Here is a 27,482-nt window from a genome sequence, read left to right on the forward strand (position 1 = left end):
TTTAGTATTACGGCCTTCATCTCTGAATCTGATTAAAATAAATGGCTGGCATTTTAAAAATTGATGTCAAAAGTTCATGAAGCTTGACATGTTTATGAAGTTTTGATAAATTATGGATTCAAACACTAAAACTGGTCACCCTTTATAACTTAAATTGGTCATTTTAAATGTAGCAGTTGAAATTGACACTTTGTCATAACTACATAATTTTTGTTTTTATCCTTTAAGTCTGTGATACCATACTCAGACACACATTGGAAAGGTTCTCCTTCACAGACCACCTCGTTAGTGCCACCTTGCTGCAAGCAGACAGGTTTGAGAAGTATACAATGGCATTTCCTGAAGATGCACTAAGCAGGACTCTGAAGGCCTATCCAGTGCTCAACGGAAGTAAGCTGAAGACAGAGCTTAGTCTCATCTACTGCAAGGAAGAGTTCAGAGCCTGTTGTGGTGCTTTGGACTTACTCCAGCTGTTTATGGAGAACAATCTTGAGGAAGTCTTTTCAGAGACTGTAACTCTCCTAAAGATTCTTGTAACCACACCCATGACCACAGCAGAAGCTGAGAGGTGCTTCTCAACCTTGAAAAGAATTAAAACCTTTCTGAGAAATAGCATGACCCAAGAGAGGCTGAATGCATTGGCCATGCTGTCAATAGAGAAGAGACTGGTGACTGAGATGACTGACTTTAACCAGAAGGTCATTAAGAAATTTGCAAGCCAGAAAGAAAGGAGAGCAAAATTTGTTTTCAAGTAGTACTACTGGCCAGTGATTAGGCAACATTTCTGTGTGTGTGTGTTTAATGATTATATTGATTACTTCATTACTGATAATAAACCCAATTTGAACTAAAATTCACTGATTTGTGGTACATTTATTAGCAGTCGTATTTTAGTTTTTGTTTTTTTTTTGTTTTTTTTTTTAATACATCACCTTAATAATTATTTTTTTTCACTCCTGTATTACTAACGGTTTATTTTTTATTTTTTTCAGTTGTTTGCGCCCCCCAAAATTTTGTTAGCACCAGCCGCCACTGTTAAACTTGCTAATTTGCTGTTGTGAAACAAACTTTTTACAAAAAATCTTTACAAAACCAAAGTTCTGTCATTATTTATTCACCCTCAAGACCTTCGTTCATCTTCGGAACATAATTTAAGATATTTTTGATGAAATCCGAGAGTCTCTGACCCTCCCATAGACAGCAAGAATACTACCACGCTCAAGGCCCAAAAAAGTACCAAGATGATTGACATCAGTGGTTCAACGGTAATTTTACGAAGCTACAAGAATACCTTTTTTGTGTGTGTGTGTGTGAAAACAAAAATAACAACTTTATTCCACATTTTCGTCTCTACCGCGTCACTTGTGGATGCACGTTCACGAGAGTGCTCGATGCATGTGTGTGGTGACTCTGACCCAGATCAATAGATTCCAATAAATGTGTAAACAAGGCACAGCGCATGTGTTCAATGGCATAACTCCGGATCTGGGTCAGCGCCGGTGCCGCCACATGCATGCGTTGTGGTAATGTACTCTCGTAAACGCACATCCACAAGTGAAGAAGTAGAGACAAAAATGTGGAATAAAGTCGTTATTTTTTTTTTTTCCATATGCACAAAATGTATTCTTGTAGCTTTGTAAAATTACAGTTGAACCACTGATGTCACATGGACTACTTTGTCGACCATTTTGCGATTTTTCTGGGCCTTGAACATGGTAGTACCCTTCCTGTTTATGGGACGGTCAGAGAATTCTCAGATTTCAAAAAAAATATCTTAAATTGTGTTCCGAAGATGAACAAAAGTCTTACGGGTTTGGAAAAGTTCTCTAACAGCTAACTAAAAGCTCTGTGTAGCAATGGCTCACATAGTCACTAGCATTAAGCTAGTCTTGGCGATAAATCTGCTTGTTGGGGGGTGTTTTGGTCTTGTTTTTGGCTTGTATTGTCCATTCTGTGTCTCCTGCTTTGTGGGGGTTTAATTCATGTATGTTATATGTGCTTTAAGTATTTCTTACATGCTCACAGCAGCATGTTGTGGATGTATTGGCAGTAGCAAGTCTAAGGACTTGCTCTGCCACAGCAGCATGCATGTGAATGGACAATGGAAGTATATGACAATAGAAATGCATGCCTGCGCAAATACAGTGGACGTGTGTGAGAAGAGAAATGCATGGATGCGAAAGGAAAATGGAAGTATGTGAGAGTGGCAGAATGAAATTGTCACGAATCTGGTCGTTGTCCCGTTGTCCACTCACCACCAGAGGTCACTCTCGCTTCACCTACACACTCTGACTGTTACTTTACATCTCGGACTGCATCTCCCATCCTCCACCGCTCTGATTGCGTCAGCCCCCGTGACCAATCAGGCGTTCTATAAAAACCCCGGTCCTCCCCAGTGCACTTCATGGATTGTTGAATCGTTGAATTATTGTATTGTTGTATTCCTAGTTCCTGCTCCAAGTTCCTGGTTTTTGATCTCCCGCCTGGTTTTCTCGTTTACGTCTGTCTAGCCGCCTGCCTTGTGGATTATCGCTCTGGTTTATCGGTTTATTCTCTTCGTCTGCCTGTTACACACCTGTCTGCTCCTGTCTCGACCCTGCCTGCTCGACCCTGTATCTGTCTTGTTTGTTTAAATAAAGCTCGCACATGGATCCGTTCGCCTCTCGTCATTCACTCCCCGTAACAGAAATATAGCTTATGCAAATGCCATTCAAGAATCTGTATATGGTCTGTCCTTGAAAGCAAGCAAATTACATTTTAACACACATACCCTGTGAAAACCTTTACCTTTTCTCACATTACAAACTGGAAAATAAAAAATTAATTAAATAGCATTTTGTTTTAGTTAATGTTAAGACTGAGAGTGATATGGAACACGACAAGGACATCTCTCTCTCAATACTGATACTCAGACCTTTCCAACAATAATCTATTTTGTCAAGACTATAAAAAGTTTACGAAAGAATACATCCAGAATGTATTTTTTGCATTCCACTGCACTGTTTTTACATTTTTTCTATGTAAATAAAATGACTGTGTTTCATTAATCCCACTGGTTTCTGTGTCAATATATCACCCAACAAAAAGTAATTATTGTGACAGCCCTAAAAAGTAAACCTTTAAAAGTATCCACTGTTAGCCTTTCATAGAAGCACCTCCTTAAACTGCTACACAAATGTGTTCATTGCATAAAGTTTAACTGAACTGCAAAAAAAACAGACTTTTAATGTTTTTGCATGACTTTAATTAACATGAATCTGACTTTGCTATTGTTCCACATCATCTCAAGTAAAATAAAATGAATATAGCAGTATGCAACAAGAAATAAAACTGATTAAACAACAGTTCACTTATTATGCCACAGTTATAACTGCTCTTAAGTAAAGAAACATTTAGAAACCCACAACCAGCACATCAGTGTAAACTTTATGACAAAGGCATTAGGTTAAATGCATATTAAATGTTACCAGTTTACTTGCAAAAATATATTAAAAAAGGATCAAGACACTCATCAGGAAAACAAACAGCACCATGACAGAAGCACAAAGAGAAGAAGCCTTGGATACCTTCACTTTGTCTTTGACCCACTTATCTGTGAACAGGGAATACAATGAAATGCAATGTTAACTTAACATAACATTTAATTAACTTAAAATAAAATGTTATTATTAATTTACTAATGAATAATAATAATAAAAAAAATAATTAATTAAATGCTCACCTGTGTTTCCTTTAGACAACATCAGAGGACCCATGGATATGGAAGAACTGTCATGGAATTCCAGAAACCTGCGCTTTCTCCAGTGCAGTCCAGAGTTACAGTCCTACAGAAGATGAAGACAAAATTCAGCTTTGTATGTCCCTGTTGAATAATACTGAATTAAATGAAACATAAAAGAGAGCACAACGTCTCCAGAAGAGAACAGCAAAAACAACTATTGTAGCATTTCTGACACTAAACCTTATCACTGTGGGTGATGGTGATATTTCCCTGCTGGTATGTAGATAATTGTTAGACCAACAGGTGTTTTTCAGAGGCAGAACCTTAAACCACTACATTCACATCCATTGTAATCGTCACATCTCACCAGTGAGCAATGATTGCTTGACAGAAGGCAAAGGTGAACAGCACAGTGCAGGTAAAGCTTAGTGGAGTTTGCAGTAAAGATAAACATCCTAAAGGAGAAACGGCTAGATGTCGAGACGCCGTTCTGCACCAGCTCCACTGTGTCATCATTTGTATTGGGACACCTGAGAATATCAATAATGACAATCAGCAAATCAAATTATTTAATGAAAGACATTGTACAACAAAGTCACCTTGTGTTTCAGTAATAAAATACTGAAAGACAAGGTATCCCTAAAAGGAATGTGTTTTATTTTATTAATCAATCTATGTGCAGAACAAAAGGCATAAGATTATTTTGGCATAGAAAATAAGCATTTCTTTACTCTTGAAAAATTAGATCCCAGCGGAGACTGTAATCGGGATCATTCACAGGTGTAGCCCAACACGTGTCCATCACCAAGGCAATCTGGCGGCTGTCAACACCCTCGACGCGAACTTCCACATGCATCTTCTGGTTGAGCTCTGCATCCACACTACCAGTGAAGGGCTGGGTAAACTCATCATCCTGATATGGAATCATCCGAACCCGATAACTGCCTTCACCTGCTGGAAGGCTCTTGTGCACAATGCTGTTAAAATGATGGATAGATCTGTGTTAGAATTATCCTGTTTTATTATTTAAGTTTCTGCTTAAAAAATTTGTTCACACACACACAATCGTTATTCACTAGCTCTATCCTCCTATGACCTGGGTAAAGAATTTATTAAAAAAAAAAAAAAAAAGTATTGTTTCATGTCATAACTTTTTTTTACAAAAACTAAAAAGACATGAATGAACATGCATAGGCAAAAACAACAGATTTTTTTTTTTTTTTTTTAATCACCATTACATCTTTAGTTTTCAGGGTTTTTTTAACAAAACTTTGTATAAAGATGAGTCTCAACTATGTTATAACAAAATTATTTTATATACCATTTTTCTTTGGCCATAAATGGTTTTACTCATTATACAATGTATCTATCAGTGTTGGTGGTAATGCATTACCAGTAACGTGAGTTGCGTAATCAGATTACTTTTTTCAAGTAACTGAAAAAAGTATTTACTAGATTTTCAAGAAAATATCTGAGTTACTTTTTCAAATTTACGCCAGTTCATAATAATATATAACATTTTATAGGAATACTGGAATATAATTTCTTTCCCTATTTTTTTTTTTTTTTTGTATCTCCCAAAATGCGTAATAAACACACATTTAGTTCCTGTGTCCTCATATGAGGACATGTATGAAATCAACGTCCGGTTTCATAACGGAAACCAATAACATTTTCCTGAGATTTTGACTCGTGACACACAGTTTAAAAATTAGTCAGATTTAAATGATAATTACAAATGTTATCATATTTAAGAGTGTCACTAAATTAATATTAGACATTATTGAAGACCAAAGAGAGGGAGTGGTCATGGAGAAACATCCAAACATTTAGTATGTCTAAAAAGCCCTGAATGTGCTCTGTACCATACATCCAGACTTAAAACTTTGGCATGTAGTGTCAGAGAAATTCATTAAACATAATGGGGTCTCAGGAGGCTATGGTAGTACATCTTAAATTTGGATTGATTCGCACCTCTCCAGTGGGTTGATTTCCATATTCATGGAAAGTGTTTGTGTTTGGGGGTAAGCACAGCTGAAAGAAAGCTTCAGAACCTTCTCTCTGCTGATGAGCCCGTCTGATCTTGGTGTTCCCAGAATGAAGTTATCATAGATGAAGTGGGTTCCATTGGCCTGTGGACAAAAAAAATTATCTTTTTGTAATTCAGCCTAATTGAATTTGATATGAGAGTAATATTTGTAACCATAACACCCATCATTTGCATCTATCAATCATTTGTAAATTACCCTTAAATGCATACCTCAGGTCTTTAGCGACCCGGGACATTATTTACTACCCTCTCCCTCCTTCATTTTTCTAAGTTTGACATCAGTTTTCTTAGTATTAGTATCTTAGTAACTATTCATTATAAACAATAAAACAAGAAAAAAAAAATGAAAGAATGTCTGTTTTCTGATTATTTTTTGCAAAAAGTGTATAAGGGTCACTAGAGACCTGAGGTGTGTATTAGTGTAAGTATATTTTTTCGCAACAATATGTGAATATCTGATGACTAAATACATGCAGTTCACCTTTGTTGCTCGAGGTGGCACTGTTTGACAGACAATAATGACATGATGTTTCACTCTAATTATCGCAGACAGCAAAAATTTAATTGGTTTGAATAGCTATAGGCCAATTATCTGCTTGTAAACATTCGGGATGTGCGCGCAGCATGGTTGCAGAAAATCCGGGAGAGATCGCCTTTACGGCTAGAGAATGGGGATAGGGCCAAAATACTTCGATTTAAAAAGAGTATAGATTATATTGAATAGATGCCATTTTCAAAATGTTATTCGCATTTTACAAGAGCTTGTCACCCAACGATAAGCACTGTTCTTCAACGAAATTGACGTTAGATAGTGGGATAGTCTTACAGATCCGAAACAGGGATGACGTTTTTTTTCATGGGCGGTTCAGGTGGCAGTCTATGGAGCCATGGAATAAAATAATAAAAAAAAGTACATTTTATATTTTAAAATTCTGACTTTATTTTCGCAATTCCGAGATTATACCTCACAACTCTAGACAAAAAAAAAAACAAAAAAAAAAAAAAACTTGTCATTCTCTCTTTTCCCTCGGCTCGGAGTTTATCCACACTTTTGGCTTTTCCCCTCGGAATTAACAAGCTCGCTAGTTTTGTGAAATCGAGTTATAAAGTCTGAATTAGGAGATAAACTTGCATTTGTGAAGGAAAAAAAGAATTGTGAGATAAAATAAATAAATGTTATGTACAAATGTTAATAGTAATAGGTTCCCACTGCGCAATGTGACGTCGTAGTGACGTCTTTTCCATGTCATTTTTGGACGTCCAATTTCCGTCCATTAATGGGGTTGTTTTGTAACACCAGGCCAAAGAGTATAGAAGTACCAAGAGGCGAAACTCAATAGAACGCTCCATAGCAACAGTTCCGCCCATGACATAACTGTGCTGCCGCCATTTTGGACTGACACCTACACAAAACGCCGTAGAATAATACGAGCCAGTCGCGCTTGACCAACTTACAATGACTTATGTAAAGTTTGTATATATATGTATTTATATCTAAATTAAATATTATAGACAGGTCCCCTTCACCAATTGACTAGACTGTTTCATACTGCTTACTGTTTACCAAGTAAACCGATACAATTACTGCAAACCCTTTACTTACCCATATCTATGTTCTATTGTATTTTTTTCCTTGTTAAGTTAAAAACTTAATGTAGTGAAATAACCAGATTCGATGTTTGGTAGTGATAGAGTCAGACACACTCAAATTTATTTATTCACAATGTAATTTTTTTTTTTTTATTAAAAAATACATTTATAAAAAAATGGTACACATTCATAAAAAACTGTTCAAATTTATCACAAAATATGAACACCTAGCAACCATTGTCTCACGGACTCCAACTATTGTGAGGTCTCTGTAATTTGTCATGTATTAAGTGAACACTGAACTGAAAATAGTAATAGATCAAAATCAAATAAGCAACAGAGATCAAAACCACCACCGGCAATTGTGTTACCCGCTACAGCTGAAATCAACCTGCATTTGGCGAGTTGGCGGATGTTAATGTCAAGCAGTCCTGCTAACAATTTAATATGTACTGTAAAATCGATTCATAGTTAAAATATTTCCCCTTATTATTATTACCTTTGTGGATCACTTGGAAACCGGTGAAACGCAAAATCATGCCTGGTGGATTGATAATTGCTGCAATTTATTGCAGCACACTGCTTACGTTTCAGCCACTTGCGCGCTCGCATCTTCTACACACTTTTTGCAGGTGTCAGTCCAAAATGGCGGCAACGCCTCCGCAGCGCCATCTATAGACTGTTGCCCATATCAGTACAGAGTTTCGCCTCTTGGTACTTCTATACTCTTTGACCAGGCGACGTCTTTTTTCGACGTCTACCGCACGTCTAATGTTGACGTCGGTGGGACCTCCATGTAAGGGCTATTTATAGTCCAAAAGTGGTCGTTTGTGGACATCTTTTCAACATAAAATTTTGACTTAACACGTCATTTTTATACAACTTCTATGTAGTCCTATGTTTCAAGAGGGTGGATGACATGTTTTCTGTATCATGTATTCATTTTCCTGTACCTTTGTTTGGCTCAGCAGTTTGAACTGGAAATGCATTACACCTTTGTATGCTTATCACCTGCTGTTTACAATAAAACGTATAATGTTAATTTCATGAACGATTACAGTGACTAAGAGACGGTAACATCAACCAACCTTGCATTATCTGTAAACCCCGTAGCTAGCACAAGTAACAAGCTAATGTAAGACGAAAAATGCGTGCTGTGACCCTTGACCATTCGCAGCTTTATTGTAAGACAATAACGCCAAAGACTATACGTACACATGGCCATTGAAATAAATGCTGACCGAACTTAGCTTCAATTTCTAGGAAACGGGTTCACCAGTGATCTGAAGACCTGTGCCGTCCAGAACACTACGGCTCTGACTCGCGCCAAGCCGCCAAATGCCTCGTCTTGCCTCGGCCAATCAGAGTGGCGTTTATGATGATGTGCTCGTTTCAGCCAATCAGAGTGATGCTGACTGGTTTTTGCCTGGTTGAAATCCTCCTTGATCAAAGAACTTATATTGTTGCCTAGCTTGATAGAGAGCTGTCTGTCCTTGACTTTTTTTGCAGCTGTTGGTTCTTTTTAAGATAGGAATAAGGTGGATAGGCTAGGCTACCATGATTTTTTTTTATATAAAATATATAAATTCATATAAATATAATTTATATATATATATATATATATATATATATATATATATATATAATACAATATAAAATAAAATAAAAAAAATAACTTGATTATAGGCTACTTTAAATAAAATAAAAACTGTTAAAGGAAAACAGGAAAATGTAAAAAAAAACAAACAAACAAAAAAAAAAAACATATGGGCTACCAAATAAATAAATAGTAATACAGATAATAAATCTTGTTTGTTTATAAATAATCTGTATTCATATATATAATCATGTTGATAGGCTCTATTTTGTAAAACACATTTACTGCAACTGCCATAGACGTCCAAATGACGTCCAAAAAAACCCAGATCAAATGTTGAACGTCAAAATGACGTCTAAGTTGGGTAATGGATAGACGTCCAAATAGTGGACCTAGTTTGGACGTCGAATAGATGTCCATAATTGGTCATGGACCGACGGACCCAATATAGACATGATCTGCACGTCTATCCGACGTCCAATGTTTAGTGGGTTTAATTAATATGTCATGCTGTAACAGTAGGGCTAATACAGTACATCCCCTATGAACAGCATATGTGAATATTATGTAGACCTATTGTTTAAATCAAATTTTTGCTTTAATAGCAGTTTTCATGTCAGTATGTCCCTTTAAACGTCTGCGTTTAGCTTCAAATCTATGACTACAGTATTGTATAAAAATTATTGGCATTCCGATTTTGACATTTGACAAGGGCTCCGAGCTCGGGAATGGCCCGAACCCAGAGAACCTAACCCCTATAGGTGTAGTGAGAACTCGGAGTGAGGAGATGGGGTGGTGGTGGGATGCTGATAAACCGTCGAACGGATAGAGGTGAGTCAGCTGTATTTAAACCTATAGCGTTGATTGACTTGAGTGAGCTCCTCTTGTGATAATTAGGCTAGGCTAGGCGCTCCTCCCGAACCTTGTTAATAAAACATTATTTAAAAAGGAAATTAAATAACTGTAACTGTTCTTAAAATATCAAGTGTTTTTTTAGAGTTTTTTGCTTTTGCATAAGTTAGAGATCCATCCGTGCTGGATAGGTCCGAGTCACTAAAAACCTGAATATGTAATAATGATTGCCGAAACAGTCATACGGGTTAAGTTACAGATGATTTACTTTTTAGTTTGGATGATTTACTTAGTTTGGAAAGATTATACATAAATGAATCTTACCACAAGGTTTGTACCACAGATGTGCTCATCGTTGTCAAAATGAAATTCCACTCTGCCGTTTCGCACTGTTCCTTTGCAGCTGGGATCATTGAGATGTAAGATGTCAGCTGAAAAACCAGCCTCAAAGAGCTGACAGCGAGACACAGACATGGAGCCAGAGCTGCTTTCACAGGTCTCTGAGAAATCTGAAAGAAAACATTTAAAAAAATCAATTCCTAAAAAAAAAAAAAGTGATTAAAAGGCCAAGAAAAAATGTGGTTAAACAATACCAACCAAAAGATTCAGAATTTGGTCTGTAATGGTTTGTGTTACATAAACAGCCATAAACACCATTTTTTTCCCCACAGTGTTCATCCTCAGAGCAGCTGAGCTCAGAACAGGGCCCTGTCACACCTAAGAGAAGCAAAGACAAGTGAAAGGCAACACAAAAAACTTTGAGTCATGTGAGTTTTTCTAGTGAATTATATAATGAAATAATTTCATCAGTTTTAATGTTCCACATTATCTATCGCCCTGACCATTAGCCCTTAAGTGATTGAAGTAGCATTACTAAAATATACTCCAATGTGTCATCATTTGCATTTTCAGCTGTTCTCCTCCAGCCACAGTCTGTCACATGCTTTGATTTATGATGGGCAGTGTGCAACTGTGTTCCACTCCCATACGTACTATATATGCATATAACAGGCTGTATCTATGTTGTTTACGTGATTAAAGTAATTGCAAAGTTAAAATAGACCTTTACGTTTAATCATTTAAACAGGCCTTTAAGGTTTCAGCAAAAAATATCCTGCCAGTAAATGTGTTTTAATGTGAAACACCGAACACCTCACTTATATGATTTTTCTCATCCATAGTCAGGACTTGGCATGCTGAGATTCCTCTTCGAATCAGCCTGTCTTTTGTCTTGATGAAAATACTTATGTTAAAAATAAATGTCAGGGATTTAACCCTTTGCCTTGTCGTTTCGGACTCTGTTCGATAACAGAGTTATTGTACTCTGTTCGATGTACAATAAAGCTCCGCGTTTGGATCCGCCCGCTTCCCATCTCTCCCGCTCCGTTACAGAATACTCGGCCGCAAAAGAATCCAGAAGTTTTTGCCCGGACACTGGCAAAGTATGGACATAGCAACACTGTTATTAGCCCTCAAGCAGGGCACACAATCGCTCAAGGGCTATATTCAAGAGTATTTGGACATTGCTAATGAATCTGATATACTGGACTGTTTATTGACAGAGTTTTATTGCAATGGTGTTAATCAACCTCTAAAGGCTAAACTTAGATGCGAGGGTCCACATTCGTCTCTCGCTGCATTCATGGACTTTACTTTGCTCACCATTCACTGTGGGCATTGCAGAGGAGAAATGCGGTAATGGCGACTGCAAGGTTTAGTCGACCGCAAGCTCCGGGACATTTAAGTGTTTTGATCGCTACTCCTGTGTGTAAACCCACTCATGAAATGGCATGCTCACATAATGGCACCGGAGCGTGCTCACATAATGGTGGCGACAGCGGAGCCCGTTCACAAAATGGTGGCGATAACAACGCTCTGTCATGTCACTTCTGCCATCCCAGAGTCATGTAAAGTCACAGCGGTGTTTCCTGAGTCAAGTCAAGGCAGAGCTGCTCTTCCTAAGTCAAGTCAAGATACAGCTGTTGTTCCTGAGTCAAGTAAAGTCAAAGCTGTTGTTCCTGTGTCAAGTCAAGATACAGCTGTTGTTTCTGAGCCAAGTAAAGTCAGAGCTGCTCTTCCCGAGTCAGGTCAAGTTATAGCTGATCTTCACGAGCCAAGTCAAGTCACAGCTGATCTTCATGAGTCTCGTCAAGTCACAGCTGATCTTCAGGAGTCAAGTCATGTTTCAGCTGTTCACCCAGAGCCTCGTCACATCTTGTCTGGCCTCCCAGAGCCTCGTCATGTCTCGTCTGACCTCCCAGAGTCATGCCACATCACATCTGCTGCACCCAGGTCATCAAGATCAGTTCGTCATAACCCCAGTCTGGTAGGCAATGTGAGGGATGCACCGCTGGTGTCTACACGCTCAGCCGGTATCCCCAAACCTACTCACCTCACCCCTCCTGTTCTTGAACTGATTCCCCTTTCTGCAGAGCTTCCCATAATGGGAATCCCTTTATGGTATACCACCGTATACACAATCACCGAGTTTCCAGAGGTGTCGGCTTATGCTGCAGAGCCTCTGGAAGCAGCAGCATCTACTGCGGTTTCCTCAGAGGCTATGATGCCCGCCGCAGTTTCCCCAGAAGTGGCAGCTGAGGCTGCGAAAACTCATGAAACTGGGATGTCTGCTTTAGCTCCCTGCACGGTGGTAGTGCCCAGCAATACACCCCTAGCCTGTGGATCATTGTCTTGCCCCGTTCCAGCCATGGAGGCCATGTTTGAACTCTCTGCCCATCCTGTCACGATTATGGTGGTCATCAGTGAACTCTCTGCCTGTCCTGTCACGGCTATGGAGGCTGTCAGTGAACTCTTTGCCCATACGATCACGGTTTTGGAGGCCATCATTGAAGTCTCTGCCCATACTATCACGAAAATGTTGGCAGTTTATGAACTCTCAGCCCTGTCTGTTGTCCCTACTGAGACCACTAATTAGCCCACTGCCTCTCTCCTTGTTTCTCTGTCTCTTCCGTCTCTGTTTTCCCCAGGTCCCAGTCTCTGCTGTGGGTCTCTGCTCCGCCCTGGAGCGCTCCTGCTCTGTCTGCTCTGCCCTGGAGGGTTCCTGCTCCGTCTGCTCCACCCTGGAGGGCTCCTGCCCCAGATCCTCTGATTGGAGGGCTCCTGCTCTGTCTGCTCCGGCCTGGTGGGCTCCTGCTCCATCTACTCCACCCTGGTGACCCTCAGCCTCACCTGCTCTGCCGCCTCCGCCCTGGTTCCCTGCTCTGTCGGTCCTGCCTCAGTCCGCAGGTCCTCCACATGGACCTGGCCCTCCAGCCCTCGCCTTGTCTGGCCCCGCCCCACCGCTCCCCTGGATTGTTTGTCGTTCGGAGTGTCTGGAAGCCGCTCTTTGGGGGGGGGCTATATCACGAATCTGGTCCTGAACGCCAGTCCGCTCGCCACCAGAGGTCGCCTTGCCATTCACATTACTCAGACTGTTGCACTACATCCCGGACTATGTTCCCCATCATTCATTGCCCTGATTACACATTCACAGCTGCAGCCAATCACAAATTGTATAAATACAAGGCCCTTCCCAGTATTCTGGGCAGAGTATTGGACTGTGTTTAGCACTCTCTTTGTGTTAGCTGCCATGCGGAGCCACCTTTTTATTCCTTAGTCTAGTTCAGTCCTAGTCTTGTTTTCTAGCCTGGATATATCGTCTAGTCTGCCTTCCGCCTGCCCTGGACTTCTCGTCTGTCATGGATTTAACCCTTTGCCTTGTCGTTTCGGACTCTGTTCGCCCCTCAAATGAACTCTGGTCTGTCTTCTTGGAATACCCGTTTGCCTCCCCCCTTGGATTACATTCGCCACTGAATGACCCTCGCCTGCCTCACGGATTACTCTTGTGTCTTGCTCTGATATACCTGTTTGCCATTGTCTGACCCTGCTTGTTTATGACCATGCCTCTGTTTCATTACAATAAAGCTTTGTGTTTGGATCCCCCCGCTTCCCATCTCCCTCACTCCATTACACTGAATCTGTTTTTTTGTGAGCAAGATGAATAATGCATGTTCACATTTATTCTAGAACTAACATCTTACTCCCGATTTCTCTCAACATGGGGACAGGAGAGCTTTTAATCAATAAATGGGGGGAAAAAGTAACTGGTGTTACTTATTTGAAAAAAAGGAACTCAAATATTTTCTTGTCAATTAAAAAGTAAAAAATGGATGTCCCAAAAGATGCTAATGAGAGTTGAGCAAGACATTAATTTACCAGTGGTTGTGACTGGTGGAGTAAGGAATGTTGTTGGTGTTGTTGCTGCTTTTGCTGTTGTTGGTGTTGTTGCTGCTGTTCTTGGTGTTGTTGTTCGTGTTGCTGCTGTTCTTGGTGTTGTTGCTGCTGTACTTGGTGTTGTTGTTGGTGTTGTTGTTGCTGCTCTTGGTGTTGTTGTTGGTGTTGCTGCTGTTCTTGGTGTTGTTGTTGGTGTTGTTGCTGCTGTACTTGGTGTTGTTGGTGTTGCTGCTGTACTTGGTAGTGTTGTTGGTGTTGTTGCTGCTGTACTTGGTGGTGTTGCTGCTGTTCTTGGTGTTGTTGCTGCTGTACTTGGTGGTGTTGCTGCTGTTGTTGCTGCCGTACTTGGTGTTGTTGTTGTTGCTGCTGTATTTGGTGTTGTTGTTGTTGCTGCTGTACTTGTTGTTGTTGGTGTTGGTGTTGTTGCTGCTGTACTTGGTGTTGTTGGTGTTGTTGGTGTTGTTGCTGCTGTACTTGGTGTTGTTGTTGGTGTTGCTGCTGTTCTTGGTGTTGTTGTTGGTGGTGTTGCTGCTGTTCTTGGTGTTGTTGTTGTTGTTGTTGCTGCTGCTGTACTTGGTGTTGTTGTTGGTGTTCTTGGTGTTGTTGCTGTTGTTAAAGAGGCTGTTGTGGCATCTGATATTAAGAACAATTGTTTTTATCAATATCAGTTCAACAAAAAAGAAAGTTAAATATGTAAAATACATTTGAATAAATGCTCACTTGCACAGTAAACTCTGCAAAACACTGGCTTGACAAACTCATAAACGTAGTAATTTCCAGGACAGGCTTTAACTCTTATAGGGTGGGAGGTGTAACCACAGCAGCCCTTCCATGAGGAGACACAGACCTGACGCATGACCACTCCATCTTCTAGCTGTGGATGAGAGCCGTTGAGCCACATTGGGTTATAAGTGCCACACATGTGTTCATCAACACAAGATTCTGGCATCTGAGCATTTTGACTTCTGATAAATAGCCTGTACCAGCCCTGCCAATTTACATCATCGTCACACCTTCCATAGTAAATAAGAATTGTTGGTTGATCTCCGAGGCTCATCCAGAGTGGTATAGTTATAGCAGGGGTCAGCATTTTGGGTAACTGGATGTGCTATCATGAAAAAGTGAAAAAAAGGGCATTGATTTAATGTATCATTAAATAATACATGGGTAGTTGACAAAAAGACAGTAAAAAGTGTTTTTTGTAAAAGACCAAGAAGAAATGTATATATTTATGTAGTGTGAAGTCTGATCTTTGAGAAAATATAAACGGTCATTATTCACTGATAGAAATTTATAAATTTAATTATAGTGTTATTTATTTAATATGAAATTATAATTAACATAATTTTTCCCCATGACGTGTTGGACAATTTCAAGACAAACTTTGCTATCACCTGTTTAAAACTGCAAAAATTGATACCATTTTAAGATGAGTGATATTTCAATCCTTCCTATTGCAATACTTAATGCAGAAATGTCAAAAAAATAGTGTAACTGAAGTAATTATTGCATTTAAGAACACTGAAAATGATCAAAAAAATAATAAAAAGGCATTAAACAAATCTTATTTAATTATTTAAAGTTTTTCTTAATGAGACCTTGTCCTCTGATGTGACAGTACAGGCGTCACACCAGAGGACATTATCTGTCATACCAAAGGACATTTTAGCTTTTTGTTTCAATTAATGACCTTGTTATTCTGAACCAACCGGTCATTAGCAGTAATTACTACAAACTACATAATTTTCCGTGATTATGTAGTTTAATATACAGTTTTTAACTAAGAAATATAATTTAGGGGTGTCACACAGCAAAGGACAACAAAATGTGACACTTTGCAGTGGTTCCAAAAAAGTTAAATATGTGAACAATTCTGAGACAAAAATTGACCATGTGCACGTCATGGGCTTGACAGGGGCTTCAGTAACATGATCATGAATGGGGTACACCAACTAATTAAAGTTTTCCCTGGAATAAGCTGATTCAAAATCAGGATATGGTGTCACACCAGAGGACATGGTTTTCAGATACAAAATGCATCAAGTTCCTACGCTTTCAGATATATATGGATGAAATGGATGGATGCCGTTTACTAAAATAGACACTTGTGCACTTACGCCGGAGGCATTTGTTAACATTTTTACGCTTCTTTTTTTTTTATTTATAAAAGTTGTAATTTATTGAACCATGCTTGAGACAGTCACACCATAGGACAATTTTGGCTCAAAATTCGAAAAATCGAATAACCCTGCAGCTTTTGTAACAACGGGTCTATGTAAGAAAATGAATTGTTTAACGATTTACTGTATTTTTAATAACAACAATATTAATTATATTCATTTTTATCTAGTAGGACAATGAAAATGCCAAAATGCCACGTCAACAATCCACATACATAGATAATAAAATAAAAATCAACAATACAATTCATGAAAAATGTGTGAAATATAAAGATGACTAAATGTACCTGCACAATATACAGGAGCTGGGATTGAAAGAGCTGGCTTGGTTAATTTGTAGACATAATAATTTCCAGGACAAGCTTTGATTTGGATTGGGTTGGATCTGTAGTAACTGCACTGCTCATAGTAAGAGCCATAAACTTCACGAGTAACAACTCCATCTCCTAGCTGAGGATGAGGTCCACCAAGCCAGAGAGCACTAAAACCTCCACATGCCATATAAGATGCACACCATTCAGGCATCTGAGCACTCAAACCATTAAGGAAGAGTCGATACCAGCCATCCCAGTTAACACGAGTGTCATCATAATCAGGTGTAGATCCATCTTGATACCAGTAGTTGAGTGTGCTTCTCCAGGTGTTGTTGAGAATGTTGTAGTTAATGCACGGGTCATAATCTGTTAGTGATGAGAACAAATTCTGATCAAAAACTAGATTGCTAAACTATTCCTACATACACAGCATGAATGTGTAACAGTGAGGATATGCTCATAAGTATACACAAAAGGTGTTCATTGCAAAAAAGTTATTTATTTATTTATTTTTTTACTTTATATATTATTCATTTATATAATAGCAATAAATGTATACTGTCAGCATTGTTAATTCAATCTGGTTTGTGCTCAGTTTTGTGCTCCTACTGTCTTGTCTTTATGAGGACAGTTTTGAGTTTGCGCAAGCCATGCACTCTCTTTTATATGTGATATGTTGTATGTGTGTGGGTCGTATTTATCGGATCCCTGCAGTCCAGTTCAGTTTTGGTTTTCGGAGTTCAGACATTTATTTTTATGATTTGTCTTTCATTGTGAGTTTACAGACTGTGTGTTTATTCCCTCACTGTGTGCTTGTGTCTTGTGTGCTTTGTCAAGCATTCTTGTGTTATGTTCTTTAATGTAGCACACAACTTGTTTTTTTAATGCTTTCTTTTATTTTTTGGCCGCAGGCTGCTTTCATTGATCACATGTTTTATAGTTTGAACATCCAGTTTGTGGGAGCACATGGCTTTTGTTGTTTCTTTGTGCCATGTTTTCTCATGTCTAATGACTAACCGTGTCCATCTTGTTACCTGATTGTTGGTTTATTTGCCTCACCTTCCTTTCCTTCAGAACCTGCTTTATTTTATCTATTCTTCTTGTGTTCTCACATCTGTGCCAGCTCATTGTCATATATATCCTCACGTGATGCCTGCTGCTGTCCTGGCTGTTTCCTATTTGGTTTACTTTTATAAACTAAAAGCCCATTAACCCTCTGCTCTTGCCTTGAGTCCTTGCTTCACTGTTTGCCCAAAACTGACATATACAAAAATGAATAAAGACTATTGTATTCAAGTATAAATTTAACAATTACTTACTCAAGGCAATACTGGATCCAGTGATATTTATATGCATAGTGGAAACTGGCACTGAAATGGTGTTAACATCTGAAAACAAAAAAAAATATGACATGATTGAAATTGTTTAAAAATTTTTGAAAGAATTTGTTAAAAGGTAGGGAAAAGTGACTTACCTGTGCAGTATCCTGAACACCAGAATTGTGGGTTTACAAGTTCATAGACATAGTAATTTCCAGGACATGCTTTCACTCTGATGGGTTTTGATTTGTATACACAGATGCCAGTTGAAAAAAGATTCTGTTTGGACCTCCATAATCACCACTCCATCCTCTATCCGGGGGTGAGAACCGCTGAGCGACAGACTCTGGTATGCATTACATCCGTATGAACCCACACAGGTCTCTGACATTCGAATGTCCATTCCATAGTAGAAAAACCGATACCAGCCACTCCAGAAGAAAGATTCTTCAAAAATGAATTCTCCACTTTCATTGTTGGCTCTCCAGGGACGATCCAGTGATTCATAGTCATAGCAGGGATCACTGCTGATGTTTTGGAAAGCAACTGTCATGGACAAAAAAAGAGCTGTTTGCAAAAGTACTGTTAAGATACTGTATTTTAATTAAAACTAAAAAGTAATGATATATAGTGTAGTTTTCAGCAATTATTCCATAATTAATAATTAATAATTAATAATAATTCCAACAGGTTTTGTGCAGACACATCCTTCAAACTCCTCAGAGTAAGGCTGACAAAAACTGGGAGAGAAAAGTTATTAAAAGTTCTAAAAGAACAAAAACTTTAACAGCTCCACACATTAAAGGCCTCCCAAAAAAGACCCAAAAATTGGCAGACCAATGAGATTGGTGCTTTTTCAACAGCCTGAGCTGCTGAAGTTACAGTAAAACCTGGTGGCCACAAAACACTGTCATGTTTTGGATCGTTATTGCAAACTGGCTGGCACTACAGAGCCACTAACACCAGGACAGCCAGGCACAAGAGTTTCTACAAGAGTTTCTGTACATCCTAGTATATCACAGCTTCCCATTTTATTCTGTTCCTTTTCTATCATCTATAGCAGTGGTTCCCATCAAAATCCCCAAACACTGCATGTTTTCCATGTCTCCTTAATCAAACACACCTGATTTAGATCATCAGCTCATTAGTAGAGACTCCAAGACAGAGATTTTCTTACTATAGGGAGATGAGCGGATCTTTTTACTTACAATTGGCGAAAGCGTGACAGCTATCTTGGATCACGTGTTCCTTAATAACTAATAACATTACAGCTTTGATGTCACTGAATTTCAGTTAGAGTTGTCCCCATTTAAACTTTTACCATACCAGTTGAATGAGAAGTGCCGTAAGCTGAATCCCACATGTCACAAAAAGTCAGTGACTTCTCTTATAAAACAGCATTTTTTTCATGGTAAACTCATGGTAAAATCTAAAAGCATTGTTTAGTGTAAAACATGTTGAAGATTAGCAGATAGGCTGTCGATTCATTAAATTATAAGCCTTTTCCTCTAAAAAGTTGTTCATTCAGCCTAACCATGTTCTTCCATTGACATCCATTCAAACTGCAGCCTCTAGTCTTTTTCCCATGTCTGCCAGACCGGATCAAACACACCTGATTCAGATTTTGGCTAATGGTTGCAGGCTTGCCATCTAGTGGCTTTGTCCAAGACCTGAAATGGGTGTGTCAGACAAAGGAGAGATGCAAAATGTCCAGTGTTGGGAGGCCTCCAGGAATGTGTTTGGGAAACACTGAACTATGGCACAGCTGTATGTACAATTTATTTTATTTTTTAATTTATTTGTCAATTTTTTTTGTCTATATTTATATATGTGTATTTTTTAATTGTGTCATCTTATTTTTATTGTACTGTGTGTTGTTGTTTTAATTGACAAACCAGTAGTCTTTGAAGAAAAATGTAATTAATAGAGAATTTAGATTTACCTTTTTACCTAACTCATTTAATCAGAAAAAAAAAAAAATAAATAAATAAATAAATAAAAACAGAGAAAACAGTTAAAACTGTACCTGCACAGTATGAAGGCATGTAATTTGACACATTTGGCTGGACAAGTTTGTACACATAATAATTTCCAGGACAAGCTTTGACTTGGATGGATGCAGATCTGTAGCCACCACACTGGAAAGAATACATATAACTTCCAAACACTTCACGGGTCACCACTCCATCTTCAAGTCTTGGATGAGAACCATTGAGATACAGTCCAACATCACCACCACATCCAACACGACTCACACACCACTCAGACATCTGAGCACTTTGTCCATTCAGATAAAGGCGATACCAGCCGCTCCATTCAACAAGACTGTCATTATGTCCAGAGTACTGATATGTGTCTTGCCGTATATCTCTCCAGTATTCATCAAGAGTGGTATAATTATAGCATGGATCAGAGCTGGAAGGTGAAGGTTCTGAGAAAATAATGGCAAACAAATAAAAGACAATTGTGTGGTGATATATACTCATTCACTGAGGCGAATATAAGAGTTAACATTGTTCACTATGTCAGAATGAAAGAGATGTTGGGATGGTGAAAGACTGAGAATAGTTTAGATAAAATGACTACACCTGCAACCAAATATCTGTGTAATCCCTCTCTCACTAATCCACTGAACTGTATTTATGTGTTATCCAGTTAAATTGACAATATTATACTCAACTCATAAATTACTTGAACTATAGCCATATCTGGGTAATGGGAAACAATTTTGGCATTTAGATTTATCTTTGTTAGTTTGTGGTTGGGGAATGTAGAAAAAATGGCTTTGTTTTGGGGGAGTTATTGCTGCTCTCCCTGCTCTTATCCATGCAAGGCTGAAGGCAGAAAAGAACCATACTGCCAGTCCAAACTGTATCCTAATTGGCATTCATCTTTTATGTTAGTGGTCCTAATGTAAAATTAGTTTTGATATGAATTCACTTGCATTTTGTAACAGTGGAATGAACAGAAAAATATGTTGAGAGTTCATATAATTAAAATGCATGTCCAAAAAGATTCTTGTGAGTGTTCATAAAGTAAGCAAGACAATACTTTACTAGTGGTTGTGACTGTTGGAGTAAGGGATGTTGTTGGTGTTGCTGTTGCTGTTGTTGGTGTTGATGCTGTTGTCGAAAAGGCTGCATTAAGTCTTGTGACATCTGATAGTATAGGAACAATTGTTCAGCATAAATTTAAATAAAACAGAAAGGTAAATGACTGAAATACACATTAATAAATGCTCACCTGCACAGTAAGCTCCACAGAATATTGGACTGACAAACTCATAAACATAGTAATTTCCAGGACAGGCTTTAACTTGTATAGGTAAGGATTTGTAATTACAGCAGCCAGTCGATGCAGAGCCACAGACCTGACGGCTGACCACTCCATCTTCCAGTCGCGGATGAGAGCCGTTGAGCCACATTGGGATGTAAGTGCCACACATGTGTTGACTGACACATGATTCTGGCATCTGGGCACTCTGACCATTGTAGAACAGCCTGTACCAGCCCTGGAAGTTGTCACATCTTCTATAGTTACTATCATAAGGATTGTTTGTTGCTCTCCAAGTCTCATTCAGACTGTTATAGTTGTAGCAGGGGTCAACACTTGGGGTGGTGAAACGTACTATTGTGACAAAGTAGAAAGACAGTTTATTGTCTTTGCATAATATACTGCAGATGGTTTTATTCAAGATGATAATATCAAAACCTACAGTATAATTCACAATAAGCATACAAATGCCAGTCAAATACAGTATAAGGTCACATTAATGTACCTGCACAATATACAGGAGATGGGATTGAAAGAGATGGCCTGGTAAATTTGTAGACATAATAATTTCCAGGACAAGCTTTGACTTGGATAGGGTCGGATCTGTAGTAACTGCACTCCTCATAATGAGAGCCATAAATGTCTCGAGTAACAACTCCATCTCCTAGCTGAGGATGAGACCCACCAAGCCACAGAGAACTAAAACCTCCACATGCCAAGTTAGACACACACCATTCAGGCATCTGAGCACTCAAACCATTAAGGAAGAGTCGATACCAGCCATCCCAGTTAACACGAGTGTCATCATAATTAGCATTGAGTCCATTTTGATGCCCATAACTGAGTATGTTTCTCCAGTTGTCATTGAGCGTGTTGTAGTTAATGCAAGGGTCATAATCTGAAAGTGAGAGAAGACGAGATCAGAACAAACCAAGTTCATGAGTGCCTAGACCATTCTTACTTAACATGTATTAGTGATGCTACATGTTAAGACACAGAAGGTGTGATTTTAAATTGCATTGCAAGAATTCAGTTGCAAATTTCAGTGTTTATTATTTGTAATACATGTATTCATTTACAAATTCTGATTAACAACTTACCCAAAGTGTTGTTGGTTCTAGTGATTATAGCTGGACTTACAGTGGAAATCGGCTGTGAAATGGTGCTGATATCTGAAATATAATTCATGATATGACTGAAATCATTTTAAATAGTTTAAAAGACTTCAAAAATGGTAAAAAAAAAAAAAAAAAAAAAAAAAAGCATCGTACTTGTACAGTATCCTGCACACCACACGTCCTGCTTCACAAGTTCATAGACATAGTAATTGCCTGGACATGCTTTAACTTTAATTGGTCTTGTTTTGTAATGACAACATTGAGTCCCATAAGTCCCTCCACAGACCTCCCTGATCACCACTCCATCCTCAATCTGAGGGTGAGGACCATTGAGCCACAGGGTGATCCGTGTGTGTTACATCTGTATGAGCGAACACAGGTTTCTGGCAACTGGATGTCCATTCCATAGTAGAGAAACCGGTACCAGCCATTCCAGGTGAAAGACTGATCACAAATGTAATCATTACTTTCATTGTTGGCTCTCCAGGGATGATCCAGAGACTTATAGTTGTAGCAGGGATCACTGCTGATGTTTTGGAAAGCAACTGTTATGGAGTTTGCAAAAATACTGTTAAAACCCTGTATTTACTGTACATTAAAGACAATTTACAGTAGGTTAATTTCATAAATTTGAGTAGCTATAGTTTAGCATGCATGTTTATATTGTCTGTATTCATATCCTGTTTTCCTTGTTTTCTAATTATGTTCACCTGTTTCATTTAGTATCAATTTCTTTTCTATATATACAGTAGTCCTTAAATTAATTTGTTTTATGTCATTTCAACATGTATGTTTAAAGTTATCTGCTGTGTACATGGTGTGTTTAGCTTTTACTGTGTTCGGGTTTATTTCATAATTTTGTTTCAATTATATATTTTTTTTAAAATAATAAAAATAGGCCTGCAGTTAGATCCACACCTCAACTACTTTCCTTCCCTTCCTGGCAAACATAAAACACACACTGTACAATAGGTATGCATTTGTAATTTAACTGTTGGTTTAAAGTTGTGAGATTTCACAAATTGATGGACTGCACAGCACTGATTTTGACTGTTTATAACATGTTTAAATATCTTAAATTACCTAATACATAGAGCACTTTATCTTTATATTGACTTGTAAAATTCACCTGCACAATACATTGGCTTGGGGATCGATGCATTGGGTTTGACAAATTCATAGACGTAATAATCTCCTGGACAGGCTTTGATTCGAATGGAGTTGGACTTGTAGCTGCCACAAGAGGAAGATGACCACAACCACCACCAAGCATTAGTTCCCACGACTTCACGGGTCACCTCTCCATCCTCAAGTCTTGGATGAGAACCATTGAGAGACAGTCCAGTTTCACCACCACAATGTGTAGTACTCACACACCACTCAGACATCTGAGCACTTTGTCCACTCAGATACAGCCGATACCAGCCTCTCCATTCAACAAGAGTGTCATCATGTAAAGGGTTGTAAAGGCTGTAATAGTTTGGCTTTATGTCTCTCCAGTATTCATCAAGAATGGTATAATTATAGCATGGATCAGAGCTGGAAGTTGTAGAAGCTGATGAGAAAAAAAAGTGGTGATACTTTAACTGATAAGCCTATTATTCAGAATACAGATGGCAAACACACTAACATTACATTACGGGTAAACATCTGAGTCTGTATGACAAAGAAAGTGTGTGTATAAGCCATTTAATTTATTGTTAATGTCAGTATAGTGACACCTGCTGGCTAAAGAATATGATATTCTTTAGTAGGGGTGTGAGGAGACGAGATTTTTTAACTTTTCTTAAGAAATCCTCAGTGATGAAATATATAGGGAAAATAGTCTTTTATTCAACTGAAAAAGACAAAATGCAAAGAAATGTAGGTGCATTTTGAACTTTATGAAATTAAACTTCAATTTTAATGAATTATATGCAGTAATAAACAACATTTAAACAAGAGCTTCACGATTCTGGATAAACGGAGAATCCCAGTTGTTTTTAATAAATTGGAGACCATGATTCTCTCACGATTCTGGAGACAAAAGATTAGAAAACTAAACAAAATAACGTAATTTGCTAGTGGTTCTGACAAACTGTTCATTGCTTAAGTCTTTTAAAAACATATATTCATTTAAACAAAAAACAAAAAACAAAAAAAAAAAAACATTCAGTGAAGGAGTCAGTGTCTCAATTAAGTCTTGTTTGACTATTAAAATCTCCTGAATGAATGATTCAGATCTCCTCACATCCCTATTCTTTAGTCATATGAAAGTTTTTTTTAAAAAAAAACTTGCTTAGAAAATACAAAAGTGAAAAAAAAAATGCAATTATAAATGCATAGCAATTAAAATTCAAGAGAGAGAGAGAGAGAGAGAAAATAAATAAATAATAAATAAATGAAAAAAAAGCAGATCATATGACAATAAACAACAATCTTTCCTACAAAACATAAACTAATATTAGTAAATAAAAATTATACAAAAACACCAAAAAGTGAGCATACATTCAAAATTTTAATTACCATTTTGTTACAGGAGGTAGACAAGGTTAAAATATAAATGTTAATATTTTTTTTAACATGAAAAAAAAAAAAACTTTCATAATCTTGCATTTGTGTCTAAAATATTTTGCAAGCTAAATATTTAAGTTGAAAAGAAGGTAAACATCTTCATACTGCTTCTCGAATGTGAACAGAACAAATAAAACATCCATAAAGAAAAACGCAAAGTCATTATGTATGAAGCTTACAATAAACTGCCAAATGTCTTGCCAATGTTTTCTTGTATGAACACAATGCCAAAAAAGATGCAAGACAGTTTCTGGTTGTGAGTCACAGAAAGTACAGTTCACATCTATTTTAGTCATATGAAAGACTGCTTAAATATTACATCCCTATGACGTAATGGACACGTGGAACTGTGGAAGACACCAGCAGATGTAAGTTTATAATACATTTGTTTTTGAATAACGCCATGGTATTAATTATTTATTTTAGTTTATTACCTTTTTTATGTGAATAAATTATACGATCATATCGTACCATTTCAAAAGGTGACCACCTGGCAAAAGTTCTGCTGTGGGACATAGTGACATTTTGCGGGACAATGCGGGACACGTGTGAAATAGATACATTTTCTACAGTTCTGCTATGTAAATACTGATTACATCTGTTGTCATATGCGCTGATTTATGTTTCTGAGCGCGCACATGGAAGCGAGAGAAAGCGCGTCTTTTTTATTGAGAGTTAAGACAATTCACCTGCGAGAGAAGAGATCGCGCTTGCACATTTTGACGCGCTCCCGCATTACAATAATAATGCGCTCTAGCAATTAAAATAATGCCATAGAAACAGCATCGTACGAACTATTAAAATAAGTAGGTCGCGTCTGAAAGTTGCCTTGATTTTTTTTAATTGTTTAATAGGAATGGAGAATATCGTGTCTTTCCGTGTGCGCTCGACCATTCCCAAAGCGGGACAGGTGGTCACCCTACTCATAACTGGAATTCATTGTAACGGCGTCTAGACGAAGTGACATGGAAAACACACTATTACAACAAATGTATCATTTACACTCTTCTCTCACTAATTACCACCTAGATCGTAAGTGAGCATTTTCTGGGAAGCAATTTGTATTTGTTTTCTCTTTATAACTTGCATATTTATAGAAATATTGTTATGACATATAGACCTCTAAAAGTGTCTTATAAATTCAAATCCCATAGTTATTGCTCTTTGAAATTATTGCTCTGTACCCATTTTTGCTGAAAAAATTGGACTTAAAAATGTAGATTCTAACCATTGCCTACTATTATCTTCCCTTTTATCGGATTTCAGGTCCTGCTGTTCCTGCTCTGACCACCAGGGGAAGATGATGCTGCTGTCTGCTGTCAGTCAGGAATTGTTACACCTATAGCTCCACCCATTTCACCTGTTCATCGTTATCAACTTTTTATTTTTTTTTCTATGCCAGATAGTTCCAGTTGTACAAGTTTGCACTTTCTTGTTTGACATAAAGACATTTCTGTTAAGGTCATTAATGTCTTCTTACATCTGAGCCTGGATTTCAAAAGCACCTTTTAAAAAGCATCTTCACTTTGATCATTTTTCTGCATGACAATAGAACAATATGTTTCTGCCTCTATTTTAATTTGTAAAATAAGTCTTATAGCAATAACAACATTTAAACAGCTGTGTCAAATAAATTACCAAAAAGTGCCAAAAAAACTATATAGATACAAAGTTGTTAATTTTGCTACAATGGTGACCTACACTACATGGAACTCAATTAAAACTTTTTATTCTCTTAGTTCATACAGCAATTTCAGCTTTAATTAAATCTGTTGTGCACTTTAATGTGTATCAACCCGATGTCTGAGAGGCTTAAATTCAAAAGAAAACAGACTTTGTCACTGTATGAATTATTTTGTTCTAATGAAAAAGAAAGTATTGAAAGAAAGAAGAATTGAAGATAAAGTGAAGAAACATTAGAAACATGTTTGTCAATGGATCATTTCACCTGTTAAATACATAAGCGTAATGATTTAATATAGTCTATTAATTCAATTACCCAAAGTTCCATACTGATGTAAATGACATTATAAAACACTCACTATTAATCATCAGCAGCAGCAGCGACACAAACAGTGAGATCAGAAACCTCATTGTGACGAACTCCTGCACACACAGACATAAAATATGTCTCCTACTTATTTTGCTATATTATATTGTTATATTGTAAAAGCAACTTCAGTTATAACATTCAGGGATATTTATATAATATGGTTATTTATATATTAATGTTATAAATTAATGTAATAACATTAATAGAATTAAGAAATAAGTCTACCTGAGGTCAGATGCTGCTGCAGATTCTCTCTCTCTTCAGCAGCAGCTGAATACAGTGATACTGAACTGAAGCTCTCACTTCGCATCTCATCAGCCTTTATTAATAGGTGTGGGTGGACTGACACTGGAACCGGAAGTAATCTAAACACCTTAAACCAGTTTTTCATGTGTGGTTAACATGAATGAAAGGTTTTAGACAATGAAAGTTTAAAACGATACAGATTGCTTCAAAGCAGCTTTAGTAATAATCATGAAACTTCTATTTTAAATGAAAGCATATAATTAAATAAAAATCTGCATGTTTCTTAACTGTGTCACTCTGATAAATGTACTTTTTTAATTTATCATACATTTTGGAGTAACACTTTAGAATAGGATTGAGTGGGTTAACATTAGTTAATGCAC

The 27,482-nt window shown here is 37.6% G+C and overlaps 1 protein-coding gene across 1 annotated transcript; it reads right to left on the reverse strand.

The window, feature by feature from the left end:
• Positions 1-3,488: 3,488 nt before the first annotated feature.
• On the reverse strand, positions 3,489-27,128 carry LOC127160498 (uncharacterized). Its single transcript, XM_051103134.1, is given in 20 exon segments — positions 3,489-3,592; positions 3,722-3,824; positions 4,089-4,251; positions 4,453-4,698; positions 5,696-5,853; positions 10,135-10,319; positions 10,408-10,518; positions 11,698-11,712; positions 14,416-14,472; positions 14,746-15,087; positions 18,325-18,380; positions 20,903-20,993; positions 21,106-21,483; positions 21,635-22,027; positions 22,230-22,301; positions 22,401-22,599; positions 22,602-22,792; positions 23,377-23,802; positions 26,843-26,906; positions 27,079-27,128. Coding segments are annotated over 19 exon segments (3,342 nt in total). The 5' UTR covers positions 26,895-26,906; positions 27,079-27,128.
• Positions 27,129-27,482: the final 354 nt, after the last annotated feature.

The sequence above is a fragment of the Labeo rohita genome, unplaced genomic scaffold (genome assembly GCF_022985175.1).
Source record: "Labeo rohita strain BAU-BD-2019 unplaced genomic scaffold, IGBB_LRoh.1.0 scaffold_365, whole genome shotgun sequence".
NCBI classification, from domain to species: Eukaryota; Metazoa; Chordata; class Actinopteri; order Cypriniformes; family Cyprinidae; genus Labeo; species Labeo rohita.